Raw genomic sequence first — 15,970 nt, 5'->3', positions numbered from 1 at the left:
CCAGGATATCCTGGAATATGCCTAGAGGAACATGTCAGCGCGATACCGACCAGGTTAAGTCAGAAGAGAGGCTACATAGACCATATGAAGCCCAAAAGAGGATATCAATCCAAATAGGCTCAGAAGTCGGATCAGAAGATACGTTAAAAATTCAGATGTCAAAGGCAGTCCTTATGCTAAATCACTTTTCTTCACGTGGCGTGGACTTGTCTATATGTAGAATAAGAACCCTTCTATACAACAGGGAAGGATGTTCAAGGAACTGCTTGTTCCCACCAAGTATCGTCAAAAGGTAAATGGGACTTGCTCATGACTCGATGATGACAGGACACTTGGGAAACACGAGAATCAGTTGTAGGATTATGGCATTGTTCTTCTGGCCAGGAATACAATCAATCAGATGTGGCATTGCAGGTCGTGCGAGTGACGAAATTGCCACTTGGAATGATACTTCATTTCAGCGAATGACAATCGATATAGTCAGCCCCTTACAGCATTTCACCCTCATGATTCTTGACTATGCAAAACTGTAATCAGAAGCTACAGCTTTGAAATGGGAGCTTGTTGATGTCTTTTGTCGTGTAGAAGTTCCCAATGAGATGTTGATTTACCAGGGTAGTCAGTTAACGTCATCGGTGATGCGACAATTATGTATATTACTTTCTATTTGTCAATTGAAGACGATTCCTACCGACCCATGTGTTCAATGGGCATGTCGATCGTAACAACAGAACTCTTAAGCAGCTGTTGGTAACGATGTGTTCAGAGATATCCCAACGTTGCTGTTCTCTTATAGCAAAGCTTAGGTTTTCCCCAATTTGAATTACGGTAAAGACGTGTTGCACGTGATTTAATTATTATACCTCGCGATTAGTGAACGAAGAAAGTCGAAGGTCCTGACCATAAGAATCCTAATCAGTATGCCCTTGATTGGCCAAGCAAATCAGGTTTACAACAGTAAGGCGAAATATCGAGTGATTGAATCAGGTGAAATGGTGCTTGCCCTATTGCGAAAAGGCATATACACCCCAGATGCCATGGCGAGGACCGCATATTGTCACAGAACGAAAAGGTTATATGAATTATGTGATATTTATTAATAAGAAGTAGAAGGTTCAACATCCAAATTAGTTGCACTGGTGTGTAAAACGGTAAGTGTCAGGAACGAGTGGGGCTGGTGTTTTGAATAGGTATGATCATCTATGATCGGGGAAGATGACGGTGACGTTGAAGATGAATTACCAAGCACTGAGTATTTCAACGTACCGATTTCTGTCAGTGCAGTTCGCAGAGATATATTCGCATGGATAGGCGAGCGGACTTATTGTTTTTTTTATAGCACAAATACAGTTTGTGGCAGGTTAGTTGTTAAATAATGTTTGAAACACCCTTATGTGTTTGGTTATAACACCCGAAATATGTTGCGTTTATATCTGGAGTTTAAACAAGTTTTTTTTCTTATCGTAATGCTTATTGATGAGTAAAGTTCATACCAGTAAATGTAATGTAAATGCCGTTATTAAATAGGGTTTTCGGGGAAGCTTTATCCATCATTGGAGAAAGTGCTCAGCGTTTTCTGCTTTACTTTACGTGAAATCGCTATAGGCTTTACGTGTATCTGCTCTCGACATGACGTCATGTTTTAATTTTTGTAAAACTTTACATAGTTGTGTCATTTCTAAAAAAAAGTTTGGTACACGCTTACTTTCCTTACGAGCTACCATAAAACGTGTCCAGGTAACATACATGTATTTAAATTAAGATCAATGTGAACATGCCTTGTACGCATTTTTCTTCACATGCTTTAACAAATCATGAAGTCATACATTTTATGTTGTATATTTGATATAAATGAATTTATTACATTTTTACCAGAGAAATATCAAAAATTATTCATTCTATAAAAGTGATATTTTTCACTAGTGAAAAATATCACTTTTGCTGATTTGACCAATCAAATGAATTATTAGAAAATACCAAAATAATTGACCAATCAGAAAGCCCGACATATATGTCAGCACCTGGACAGGGGGAACTACTTTTTTTGTTTATATTAGGCCTAGTTAGCATACGGGGTAGGTTTTTCGTTGATAAAAAATGTAATAAACAGAATATCTAATAGTGTCTTCAGTAATACCAAATATATTTCACTCGTGTGGCTAATATTTTGAAAAATATCAAAATATTAGCCCCACTCGTGAAATATATTTGGTATTACTGAAGACACTGTTAGATATCCTCTATTTATTGTAAAGGTTGCAAATCATAATTAAGAAGAAAAAAACCTCAGAAAATAATTTCAAAAATCTATGTGATATACTTCAAAAATGAATGCATTTAGGATGAGATTATGTCAACACATAAGACTTAAGGCATAAGGCCCAAAGAACCCTATTTGAAGTGACTGTACTGTTGCATTTGCGGAAATTTATCATTTATGGCTGAGTTGAGTTTTTACTGTGTATGTGTTTGGTTATCGTATTATCTGTTATACATATATATCAACTAGTCAAGCGAGCTTATTTTTCTATAGATGGCATATATACATATACTATAGATGTATATATGGTTGTTAGTTTACTTTCTCTACATTAGTATTATATCAAGTATATTAACTTCTGTGGTTGAAATTGAAAACTAAAATGAAATGTTAATATCACGATAATTGTATACTGATGTCATATTGCAGTTATAACAAAGGACTTACTTTCCTGTACGTTCCTGATAATCATCGTATCGTTCGAGGTCATGTTGACCCTACTCTCGAACTCCTTGTCGTTTTCCCTGTAACCCCCAACAACAGGTCCCAAGGTGAACTTTCCGTCCATTTTGTTCCGTGACAATATCCGCCATACAAAGAGGTTTTTTGCTTTACTTGGAGGTCTGAAGCTAGCTGGATCACCACTACAACAAGAGTACATCAGGGTTGAACAATGTGCGTCCGTCAAATCATGCATTATAAAGTTGTATATACTGACATGCCTTAAATCAATCAGTGCTCAGTTTTCTAACAGTTGATCAAAACAACTAGTTAAAAGTCTCTTGAGCACAATTTGATATGATGATTATAAAACCTACCAAATTTTGAAAAAAGTACTAGAAATAAACAAAGGACAGTAACTTCTGCATACAAATTCGGATCAAAATTTTATCGAGGAACCATAACTTTATATCATGGCTATAATGCACTCCAAGTTTCAAATTCGGTCGAACAGGGAAGATCTTTGGACAAAAATGAAATTCTGAAAAGAACAAAGGGTAATAACTTTGGAAAACAAATTGAATCAAAACTCTTTTCAAGCCAACACATCAAAAAATCATGATTATATTGTATACAAATTGCTAAGAAATCGGTTGACAAACGCGGACAAACATTTTAACACTAAAATAAACAAAGAGCCATAGGTTTTGCAAAACTATTCCTATCAAAAAAATTTCATGCAAGCACAACAGCATATAATGTCCGGAACACGTAGATCTCTGGACATAAAACAAATAATGAAATTAACAAATAGATGCATATTTTTTTGCAAAAATCCAATCATTTTTTCAGAAAAACATAACTCCTTATCATAATCATAATGGTTCAAAAATATCGCTCGAAAAATGAAGTAGATTGCCGACGGACGAAAATGACTTTCTAAAATAAAACAATCATTCGTTATAGTATATTTGAAGTTGATAAAGTTACCATCATTGTATATATACATAAATTTGTGACTTCAACCCTTATCATTTGTCTCCAACGTATTCATGTGACCTAAATACCAAACATTATTTTTTATTTTTTGGTTGTTTATTATTATTACAAGCTAACCGGTAATAAGTATTTATATATTTTTAAAAAGCTACCGTATCTATCCCCCGTGTTCATTGAAAAATAACACAATCAGCGCCAGATAGTTTTTTATGGTAGTTGCTGCTCCTGCTTAGCGCTCAGTATACACGGAGTGGGACGATTGGTTCGCCCGTTGTCAGTATAATGTGACCGGGTGGGTGTGCTGCTGGGTGTCTTCGGCAGTATGCTTCCGTGAGGTAGCACTATAAATCGGCAAAAGTTCCGGCCTATCACAAGGAGACTTAACACGAACATACCGCAGCCTCCCAAAACACACATACGCACTGAACACACGCATGCATGTCGCACGCACGGGAGGCCGTCCTTAAATGACCTTAGCTGTTAATAGGACGTTAAGCAAATTAAACCAAACCAAATATTCAGGGAAAATAAAGTCTTTCTGGGATAAAGCACTGGACACAGTGACATAGAACCCAACAAAAAAGTAATGTGCATGATTGTTTTTTCTTTTTATAGTAACATTATCTTTGATCTTTGACTTTCAAGCCTGAAGCTACATGTGGTATTCTAGGCAAATACTTTCTTCAGTAACAGTGATCTTGACCTTCGGGCCCTTATAAGTTATCCCTGAAAGCAGGCACAAGCTTAAGGTAGAACTTGATAACTTCTAATAAGCCTAATCAGATCAGCTGAATTTATAATATATTGTACTTCAACTGATTTTCAATCTATAGAAATAATGACATTGACCATTGACCTGCAAGATTAATTAAGGTATTATGCAGCAACCAAACAAGATGCCCTATGGACCTGTATCAATGATCTGCTTCTCTGGACCTCTTGGCTATTGAGAAAAAAGTATTTTAATATTTTAGCATGTTTGACTCATGTGACCATTAACGTATGTCAAGGTCATTCATTTTAACAAACTTTGTATCACTTTACCACAGCATAATACAGGCCCAATATCAGGTCTCTTATAATTGGCCTTTGGGTTATTGAGTAGAAGATTTTCAAATGTTTGCATTGTCTGGCCCCTGTGCCCTTTAATGAATGTAAAGGTCATTCATTAAAAAAAAACCTGGTAGACTTTCCGGCATGTGATTGAGTTGAAAATAGACGGCCAGACAGAGACCATTTCATTTCAGGGCACCACATCTCATGATTTGGGACCATAACTACAAAGTGTTCATTTGAATGGAAGAATCCCCCTTTTGGTCCCATCCCTCCCCCTTGGGAGCATGCAGAGTGCTGTGAGAGAAACTCAAGTCTCTTAAAAACATTTATTCCAGCTAAGTAATGCTCCAGAACAAGTTTGAAAACATTGTGATCATCAAATTAGCCATACAGAAGAAGAACAACTTAACAGGAATGTTCTCTTAGAATATTTGCTTTAAGGCCTTTCTGGTCCCTACCTTCCACAACAGAGGAATTATGTCTTCTAGCATAAACTGTCACAATTAGATGTATATCCCCTAGGAGAAAATTGTTGGGTACCCTTAAGAATGAAAAAGCAAAAGGACATAATTATTGATGTGATAAATATAATGCAATTTGAATTAAGTATGTGCTGATCTGACAAATTAGAGAATTCAAAATGCCCAACAGTATGGGAAGTTTTGCCATACAGTATGGGAAGTTTTAAGCAAACTCAAACATTCAACAAAAAAGGAAGCGGCAGAAAATGTCTAAATTTATTATAGCCATGCAAAATATTGATGTATTGCAAAACAAAAAGGAATTCTGAAAACAACCAATTCTCAAAATTCACCTAAATATGACAATATTTTACCCAAGGGAAACTGGGAACAAATAGAAATGAGAAGAAAGATATTTAAAAGAAAGAAATATAAAGAACCTTGTGAGGGACTTTAACTCAAGAGATATTATGGGGAAAAAATAATCAGAAATATATAAATAAGCAAGTAGGAACCTTACTATATAAAAGTTATATCTGATTGTTATGAATAAGTCCACTATTCCCACAATGGAAAGTAGAACAACCATAATTGAAATATGGAAACAGAAATGACTTTGTTAAGTTTTGAATCTTCTGTAACTTTCAGATTTCTTGAACTTAATGAATTTGAGAAATGAAGTCAATGAGACTAAACGAAATAACCAACTCCATTTTTCGAACACTTTCAGATACATAATTATGTATTATCAGATAAATGTATATTAATTATGAGGTGAAGAACAATGTGAACAAATGAATGGTAAACTGCTAGAATAGCTAGTACTGTATGTATCAGATGTAAATAGGAAAGAAAATAAAGGGACACAACTCTTCAAGTTAGTGGAAATCCAGCCCTGAATTTGATATGTGATGATTGTCTTTTGAGAATGTGTTCCTAAACCAATGTCAAGAGAGCATGTATGTGTCTAACTACTGGTGTTCGGGCCAGAGGAAACTCTGGCTACTCATAGTCTTATCAAGGGTATTTGACCTGTTAGAAGGCAAGATTGCCAGATCTAATATCAAAATCTGATCAAAAGTATTGCAGTATTTTTGGATGGATCCACCAATGTTAATATAATGTTTAACAATATTGTTTTTGTATTATTAAAGCAAAGTCATACATTATCTGTAATTATTTTCATTACAGATTTCAGAATTGAGGAAAATGCTTATGTTTGAGTTGATCCAAGAGATATAACACAGTATTCTAAAACATATTTGTATTAATTGTCACAGATAAATGTCAACAAACAATATGATGTGGAGTGCATTGGATGTTGAAAACTTAATTCCTGCTCTGTCCCTTATCAATTTGCAGCATGGAAATCTATCTCTATTATGAAATATTGTATGTAAATTAATTCAAATGCTTGATTGAATAAAATATTTTGAAATGAAATGGTACTACCAGGTAGCCATAGTTCGCCAAAACAAAATCGGGGTCACTCTACCAACAGTTACACATGTGCTTGGAATATCGCTTTTAATTCAATCAAATAAGATTAAAATCACCTGCTCTTTGTCTGTGTATCGCATACCCTCTGGATATATGCGGTTTTAAGATTACATCTGATAATAGCATGCGAAATCACGTCGTGTTGGACACAACATTCATCGCTATTAACATGTGTCGAACTTATATTGTAACTCGGACGCTTCCTTGTAAAACGTATATTGAAGTTAAGCGCTGTGATGATCTCGATCTCGACATGACTTTACTAACAACAAACGAAACTTTCATCTGAATTAATTGTAATCTTGAACATCATTAGAAAACGTGAATTGGTCTTATCTTCGTCTGAAAATACATCCAGATTAAACAATAGGCGTATGACAGACGAGGCTAATACCTCTGGTCAGATTACCTGTTTATCGTTCGGTTCACCTATGACCTGAGGGCCATGACCTCGTTTGTTTACCTTGCCGCCGAGATCTGACGAGTGTGCTCCTTGAGCTCGTGCGATATAAATGTGCATGATGCAAGTATTAAATACTGTAATAGTAATCTTAAAAGTATGACACAATAGAAGTTAATGATGTTGAATAGAAAACACAAAATGTAAAAATGAATCGTGTTAATACAGTACATATCTGGCAGTAAAATATTTATCCCATCATGCAACACACACGAGCTTTTAGCGAGAAGTCTTGATAGCCATGTTTGAATATTCACCGGATGTTTATTTCCAGAAGAAAAGTATAAACAAACACGACGATAGCCTAAAAACGAAGGTTGTTTCCCGTCTAACTGAAGAAGATCGGCTTACTTTAAGTAACCGACGAAAGAATATCAGCTTTCTTGTTGTTTTTGACGACCGATGCCTATTTTCACCGGCAAACATCGTTACGAGACAAGGTAAGTTTTAATTATATAATCTTCTGCACTTTCTGACATCGTTTCACATTATACGACGATGGGTTGATATAGTCATATTAATAATACCTGATTACTTATTTTTTTCAGGGTTTTGATAATTAATTTATCACAGATTACACGGCTGAAACAAACGTAGTAACTATCCATGTGTTACAATCGTACGTAAGTATTCAATTTTATCTATTTATTATTACCAATCTTTGGCCCACTAATATTGCTTTTTTTATTCCACTCACGAAACCCTTGTTATGATTATGACGTACATACATATTCACGAACAATGGTGAGGAAAATCTGTGTTTTGGATAATGAAACCTTTCGGAAAAGATTTAATTTACCTCCACATTCTTTTGAGGATGTTTGCAGATTATTGCATCAAATTGAAAAAAAAAACGATTAAATGAAATAGGTGAATTAATATGAATTATAAGTAAGTGACATTGCTTTATGTATAGTCTATTACAGTTTCACATTAATATGAACTGATGGAGAATTCGGGAGTAGCTTGATTTAATTGATAAGTCATCCTGGCGAGTTTTATTTTGTAGTTTTGTGTGGCTGGCTTTTCTTGATAAAAAAAGACTTCCAAACAAACATAATGTAAATGATAGCAAAGTGATCAAGTACATAAGTTAAATACATACATGTTTATCTTCAAAAACTTGACAATTATTCTAATTTTGAAATAAAAGAATATTCTAAAATTCTCTCTTTCTTCCAACAGAGACTGAGTCTGCAGTACACTACATTCTGGAATGAGGGACAGCATTGTGGTCCAAATTGATGGCATTGATTTGCACAAAGCAGAAAGGAATGAAGACAAATTAAGAAGTTTATGTTTCACTTTAATTAAAATTATTTGGGAAATATGTTATCTGTCGAAGTATTCAACATTTCCTATCATAATGAAAGTGTAAACATTAATATATATACAAAAAAAATCATGTATATAATCTAAAAAACCTTCTTAGTTGTACTAGCAAAAAATATCATACAGTCGAACCTGGTTGTATTGAAATCCTCGGGGAATGGGAAAATTCTTCAAATTAAACAGGTTTTCAATATAACCGGATCCAAACAGTGACCGACATATATCAGTAACGTGCTACGTCAAACAACACACCATTGTTCAAATAGTTAATCAACATTTCATTTAGTCAGTATTTAGAATTGGTTCCCAAATTATGATAAATTATGATAATCTTTTCACAGTTTATTAGAAACAATGTTAAATTCGATGGAAGAAGTCTTCGACTGTTGCTTGTTTTTGTTTATTTTAAGTTCACACGTGAAAACAGTTTCCAGTACACTCGGCTACTTCGAAGAAACTACCGTCTGAAATCAGTCTTGTGCGTCGGTGACAAAATGTATACATATCATACTTTAATTCTGCTGGAAAATATTATTTTGTACTCTTTTACTACTATTTTAGAAGGAAAAAACAGAATTATAAATACATACTGTATGTACTGACATTGAACTTGTATATCTTGTTGACTATTTGTGTTGAAACAAACCACTTCTAGCTAGAATGCATTGATATTAGTTGTGTTTGAAAATTGTACTAGAAAAAAATAGCTGTGTTGTGTATGTGATGGAAGTTTTGAGAAAAAGAATATAAGAGGCAAATAAAATCAGTACCATGGGTAAATTAGAATTAAAATTTGTTTTGTCACATTTTCATTTCATTGACTAATTAAGTTTTAAATGTTTGAACTAGAAAAAACAGTTTGTATGGAAAGTTTTATACCATGTTAATTACCAAATAAAGTATAATACAGAAGTATTCTTCAAGTTTTTATTGCATGATTTTCATTGATGTTGCAAACCATGCTGCCATGAAGCATGATTGAAACATGATCGCAGCATAATTTGCATAATTGAAACATGCTGGGATCATGCTGCAGACCATGCTGGGATCATGCTGCACAAACCATGCTTGGATCATGCTTCGGCCATGCTTCCTTAAAGCATAAATGAAGCATGATCCCAGCATGGTGACTATATTTTCATGCTGCAACCATGCTTTCCTGCAGTACAATCGCAGCATGCTTACAGCATGATCCCAGCATAATTTGTATAATTGAAACATGCTGCAATCATGCTTTAACTAGTAAGAAAATAAGCGAGGTAAATTAGGCATTATGCTGCATCCATGCTTCATTCATGCTGCAATTCCATGCTGCATTCATACTGCATCTATGCTGTGATCATGCTGCAAATACATAAGGGGTATTAAAGTTGTCAAGAATCAGGTCTATATATGACTTGATAGTTGTAGTGATTGAGGATTTATAACAAAGAAAAAAATCTTTCTACAGAGAAAAGTGTTAAAATAGAGATTAAATTTATTTAAAAATGTAGACAATACAATCTGGTGATTTGTGTAAAATGGGCTTAATTTTACATTTTCATAATATGTTAAATTTACAGTCTGTCAAAGCTGACAGAGAAAAACATTCCATACATACATATGCTTTTTCTGTTGTCATTCCCTGCTGTGTCCAGTATGTAACATCTCATCTTAAATAACCAAAGTTTTATTTCTAAAACCATATTGTCATCACTTAGCCTTGATAGGCCAAATAAAATAAAAACTTTGTTTCTACTAACCCATCTTAACCTTAAAAAGATTTCCCCCAAATCCAGTGTTTTTTTCCTAAAATTGCAAATGTTTGTTACCACTGTGTAGTTGATTCCTGTTTAACTGTCAGTATCATAATACAAATTCACAATGTACATGTAAATCAATTACACTTAAAATATAGATATCTCCAGGTTTTCCATCCATTGGTTATATCTGTTGCTTAAAAAGTTCAATGACCTGTCACATTGTTCTATTTCAGATTTTCCTGTGTTGAATTGTTTTTGCCAGATTGTTTTAAAAAAATCCTACCCACCAATTAACTGGTACCCTCTTTTCCATTTACCTGTTCGTAGAAACAAACTAGCTTTCCAATTAGTGCGTGTCTTTTTTGGAGTATTTAATGAAATTGTGTATTACATATGGGTAGACCATGAGTTCAAAATTCATGGCAAGTCCCTGAATGTGTAAATAGTTATGGCAGCACAGAGTACTGAGGTGATTTGTGCAATATGTCAGATTTTTTGTTGAAAAAAGTAAATTATTTGGGGAAATATTTTCTGTATTTATATCAATTTGGAAAGATTAAATTGACTTTATTCTGAATGTAAATGGCAACAAAGGAAAAGACTAGGTGGCCAGTGCTGAAACAATCATAAGTTTCAAAGTTTTTTATCGCAAAAAGTTACACTATTATGTGGCGAACGAGGGAAATTAAATGCAAGGCCAAATCTGCCAAGGTTGAATACAGAGTAATCAACCTTTGGTTAGAAAAGGCAGTTGGATACAAGGGTTCGATAATAAACTGTAATGTGTCTTTTCTTTTCTTTTGCTGGGTGTCTTCAACAATTTAGGTTTGCTTTAGTGAGTTACCCTTAAAGTTGGCATCAGATCCACAGTTCCACACTACCAAAAGGAGACAAACATGAACACTGCAGACTCCCAAAAACCAATAACCAGACATCTATTTCGACTCATGATCAGTGGTAGAGTGTCTGTCTAGAGTTCGGAGGGTCCCGGGTTCGACCCCCGGTCTGGCTGCTACATTTTCTCCTTCTCCTAGCCTGTTACAGTATACGTAATATTCCTGAGGTCCCAACTTCAATCTGTACGTAGTGGAAGCATTGAAATAAATTTAATTGAGCTTGTACCTTCGCCATAGCTAATATGCCCTTTGTTGACTCTGTATATTGGACAACGTTTTAAGACTTATTTACAGACTAGTTTTAGTCAGAAGTTGAAGCGTCAAATTGATGCACGCACATCATGTTGCTGCGTCAATGATCCAAGGTACTTGGGCCAAGCAGGAGAAAACTGGAGAATTTAATAAAATTCTGGACCCGCGCGGGTCATTAATTTCAAACTGAAGAATTTGATTTTTGTATTGAATATTCGGGAGTCTCCAGTCCAATGCGGGAAACTTGACAGGTATGGAATCTTGTAATACAAAATAACTTTCCCAATAGAGCAAAGTGTTATCAACACCAACCCCTGTGCTCAGTGCCTTAAGCAATGTCTGTCAGGGCACAGGGCCTCATCACAATCTTATCGTTTTGTAAACACTTGAATCATTTTGATATATATGTCTGTTTACCTTGACTCATAATTAGCCTGAGACACACTTGATATGTCTCTTTACCCTGTGATAACTCATAACCTGCCACAGGTTATAAACTGTCGCAGGTTATGAGTCGTATGGTAAAGTGTTTAAAACGTGAATGTAGTTACGTGGCCCTGTGGTCGGGGTAATTATATATTCCAAACCAGACCAGTCAATTAGAAAAAAAGTAATTACACTGTACTGTACAGAACTACAAATATTCCTACACAGAACAATGTCGCGGACATGATTGTGAAGATGAAGTATTTAAATGACCATGTGCGTAAACTGTAAAACGAAAATAGGTCTAGATCTAGCTCAGCTCAGACACTGTACTTTCGCAATTACTGTTCGTTTTATTTGATACGATAGCTATGAATTAAATAAGTGTTACCTTTCGTTTTATTCTAGCACATTGGTGTCTCAACAAATACGGAAAAAATCCATTCATATTCGATAATCTTCTGTTTTTATTATCGTCAAGTTTCTGTCGTTTACAGGTGAACATTTCTTCCGGGTCACGTTCTGAAAGCATGCGCTTCCGGTTACGGTATCAAATTCATGTCCCGCGAATATATTGGGGAATTTAATTTTCCCTTTAAAATGAAATGAAATGAAAGAAATAAAGATTATCTGAATAAAAGAAAAGTTGTCAGTATTGAGTAGAAAATTAAATTCCCTTAATGAATAATTATTACGATTCGCTTACCTAAAGCATAACCAATCAGAGTTAAAATTTACGTTTCGTTTCTTTGATAATCTCAAATTTTTTTATAACAATATCATTTAGAAGCTTTGCAGTACCTACTGTTTCAAACGCACAGATGCTTTGATTTGAACAAAGATGGCGACCTGAAGCTGCCAGGCGGTTTGGATTGGAATTAAATTGAGTCTATTTCGGCGAGTAAGCATCGTACAATGTACCCGTGTGGTCAGATCATCTAGTTTTTTCAATACGTATTCAGAACAGTTGTTGTTTAGTCGCTACGGTCATTAACATAAAAATTCGGATTATTATATCAATACTTATTTAATTTTTTTTTTCAAATACACTTTTTTATTTACCTAAGTGCTTTATTATATCCCACAAGGATTTTTTATTGTCTCTCAAGATTTTGTGTGGTATCAGTAATATAAATATAATATTGCTGTCACACAGAAATGGGAGACAACACAATTTTTGCCCATTAAAACGGAAGAGGGGGGAGCAAAATATAATTAGAGGTAGCATTAAAAAGTAGTGCTGACGTCACACAAACATTTTTGGGGTCAACGAAATCAGTACCCTGGTCAAACAGAAACGCTGGGGACATGAAAACTAGTACAGAAATCACACCATAACATCAGGAAAAGCATAATATGGAATAGAATTCACATAGAAACGTGGGGAGCAACAAAATCAGTACCGAGATCACACACTCAAACGTGGGGAGTAACAAAATCAATAACTAGATAACACACTCAAACGTAGGGACAACAAAATCAGTATCGATATTACACTAAAACGTGCGGACATCAAAATCAGTATTTAGTTCACTCTAAAACGTTGGGACAACAAAATCAGTATTGAGGTCACTCTAAAACGACGGGACAACAAAATCAGTATTGAGGTCACTCAAAAATGTTGGGACAGCAAAATCAGTACCGACATCAAACTAGAACGTGGGGACAACAAAATTAGTATTGAGGTCACACTAAAATATGGGACAACAAAATCAGTACCGATATCACATTAAAACGTGGAGACAACAAAATCAGAACCGCGATCACACTAAAACGTGGGGACAACAAAATCAGCATTATTGATACTCTAAAACGTGGGTACAATAATATCAGTATTGAGGTCACTCTAAAACTTGGAGACAACAAAAGCAATGCCGATATCACAGTAAAACGTGGGGACAATAAAACCAGTACCGACATCACACTAAAATGTGGGGACAAACAAATCAGTACCGATATCACACTTAAACGTTGGGACAACAATATAAGTACAGAAATCACACTAAACCATGAGGACAACAAAATAAGTCAATTGGTATAGAGGTCACAGGGGCCTTGGGACAAGTTATAAGGTAAAATTAAAACAATACAATTAAGTAAGATAACAGAATCAGAACAGGGAATGTGAGGATAAAAGAATTATAGTCCAAACTATACGTCCAAACGTAATGTGAAAACGGTACGCATTTTTGTGTGACATTGATTTTACAATTCTCACGTTTTATGTGACCTCGGTTTCTGTTAGATTCACAATTTTATGTGACGTCACTATTATACTTCTGGCACTAAAAGTTGTTGTGTATTTTTGCCCCAGAATCAGAAATGTTATTGTTACCTTGTCAGAACTGAGAATGATAAAAAAGAATTATAGTCAAAATTATACATCCAAATGTGAAAATGGTACCCATTTAGGTTTTTTTCATATTTTGTTCTATGCTCTCTTGTAATGTTGCTTTTTGGTCCCATTTTTAGTTAGGCCTCTCTTCTGACTTTGTCGTCCTTGGGTTTATGATCGACCTCTGTTCTATGATTGCGTTTTATCCAACGTTTAAGTGTTTACTTAAACTCTTTTCTCTCTCAACTTTCAATGCGTCCTCGGCAATATTTGTTTTTATCTCCCACATTAAAGTTGGACCTCAATACGTATATTGTCCCTCATGTTTAGGTGTGACATCGATACTTATATTGTCCTTCACATTGTGTTATGACTTCGATACTAATATTGTCCCTCACATTTTAGTTTCAACTTACTTGATACTCATATTGTCGTTCCTTACATATTGATGTGACCTCGATATTTATATTGTCCCTCACATTTTAGTTTAACCTTGATACTGATATTGTCCCTCACATTTTGTTGTGACCTCGATATTTATATTTTCCCTCACATTTTAGTTTAACCTTGATACTGATATTGTCCCTCACTTTTTGTTGTGACCTCGATATTTATATTTTCCCTTACATTTTAGTTTGACCTTGATACTGATATTGTCCCTAACATTTTAGTTTGACCTTGATACTTATATTGTCCCTGACTTTTTACAATAAAATGCATAACGGCGGAAACGAAGCCCTTTCCTTCAGAAAGTTTTAACTAACGGTTACAATGTTTCATCAATAGCCAAGTTCCTTTGATGTATTCAAGTGAAAAGTACAACCGATCAAAGACACTCTCTGATTGGCCAGCCACCACAGGCAGTGCAGTTGATCGATTTGCTACATGAAGAACATCGTTAAAATAAAACATTTGATACATGTAGAATTCGTCCCTAATCCAACGTGTTAATTCAATTGTAGACATCATGAGAAAAGAACAATGTCAACATATCAGTTTGATAAATGTGACATCATAAAAATATTAGCACAAATGCGACTTCGGAGGGAGAAAGAGAGAAAAACTTTAGTTTTTACACATATGATTTTAATAAACATATATACGTTTAAATAACTGGTATGTCTGAAAACCCCCAAAATGTCCATTGGTGTTATAGCCTCAATAGGTCGAATAGTCACCAATTTTAAGATGTTTTGTGCACCTTCATGGAAATGATATTTTAACATGGCGTTTATTTTTATGAAGCAGTTCTCTGCCGGTTAAGGTCCGGTGAGTAAGTTGGTAGGAAGATATATTCCACTCCTTGGATACCAAAATATCTCCGAAGGACTCGCTCGGCATCATTGTGATGTACGATGCAATTGTCAACAATTACAACATCCCCTGGTTGCAATACAGGGAAAATTTTTTGAGAAATTGATGCTTCATGCCAAAAATGAAGAAATGTTTCGGTGTTTAACGCTCCATTAACAAAATTGTAATGCAGGACACCATCCAGTCCTACCAACAAATTTAGTTTTACGTTCGGACCTGTATGACATTGGTTGATCTCTACACAGGGGGTTCCTTTTTTGGACATTCCGTAAGTGGTGTTTGCGTCAATAAGATTGAATCCCGATTCATCCATGAATTTAACTGTCTAGGATATTTTGTCTGACAATAGTCTATGGAAGCATGTGTGTACCTCATGTTGTATTGTGTAAATCTGTCTCCATGTAGATAAATCATATTTTGAAAGTCATGCCCAAATTGTTATTTCAAGAACGACCTACCGTAGATTTATTTACATTTCCGGAGACTGGAGACACTT

At 34.9% G+C, this 15,970-nt stretch overlaps 1 protein-coding gene across 1 annotated transcript in view; it reads right to left on the bottom strand.

Annotated features, from left to right (window-relative positions):
• Positions 1-15,970, bottom strand: part of LOC117336341 — a 79,436-nt gene that overhangs the window by 44,205 nt on the left and 19,261 nt on the right. The window contains exon 3 of the mRNA XM_033896836.1: positions 2,708-2,904. Within this exon, the coding sequence (XP_033752727.1) occupies positions 2,708-2,904 (197 nt within the window). The remainder of the gene's footprint in view (positions 1-2,707; positions 2,905-15,970) is intronic.

This window comes from Pecten maximus, chromosome 10 (assembly GCF_902652985.1).
Source record: "Pecten maximus chromosome 10, xPecMax1.1, whole genome shotgun sequence".
NCBI lineage: Eukaryota > Metazoa > Mollusca > Bivalvia > Pectinida > Pectinidae > Pecten > Pecten maximus.
Note: the sequence above shows the minus strand (reverse complement) of the source record. Positions and strands in the feature narration are given on the sequence as shown.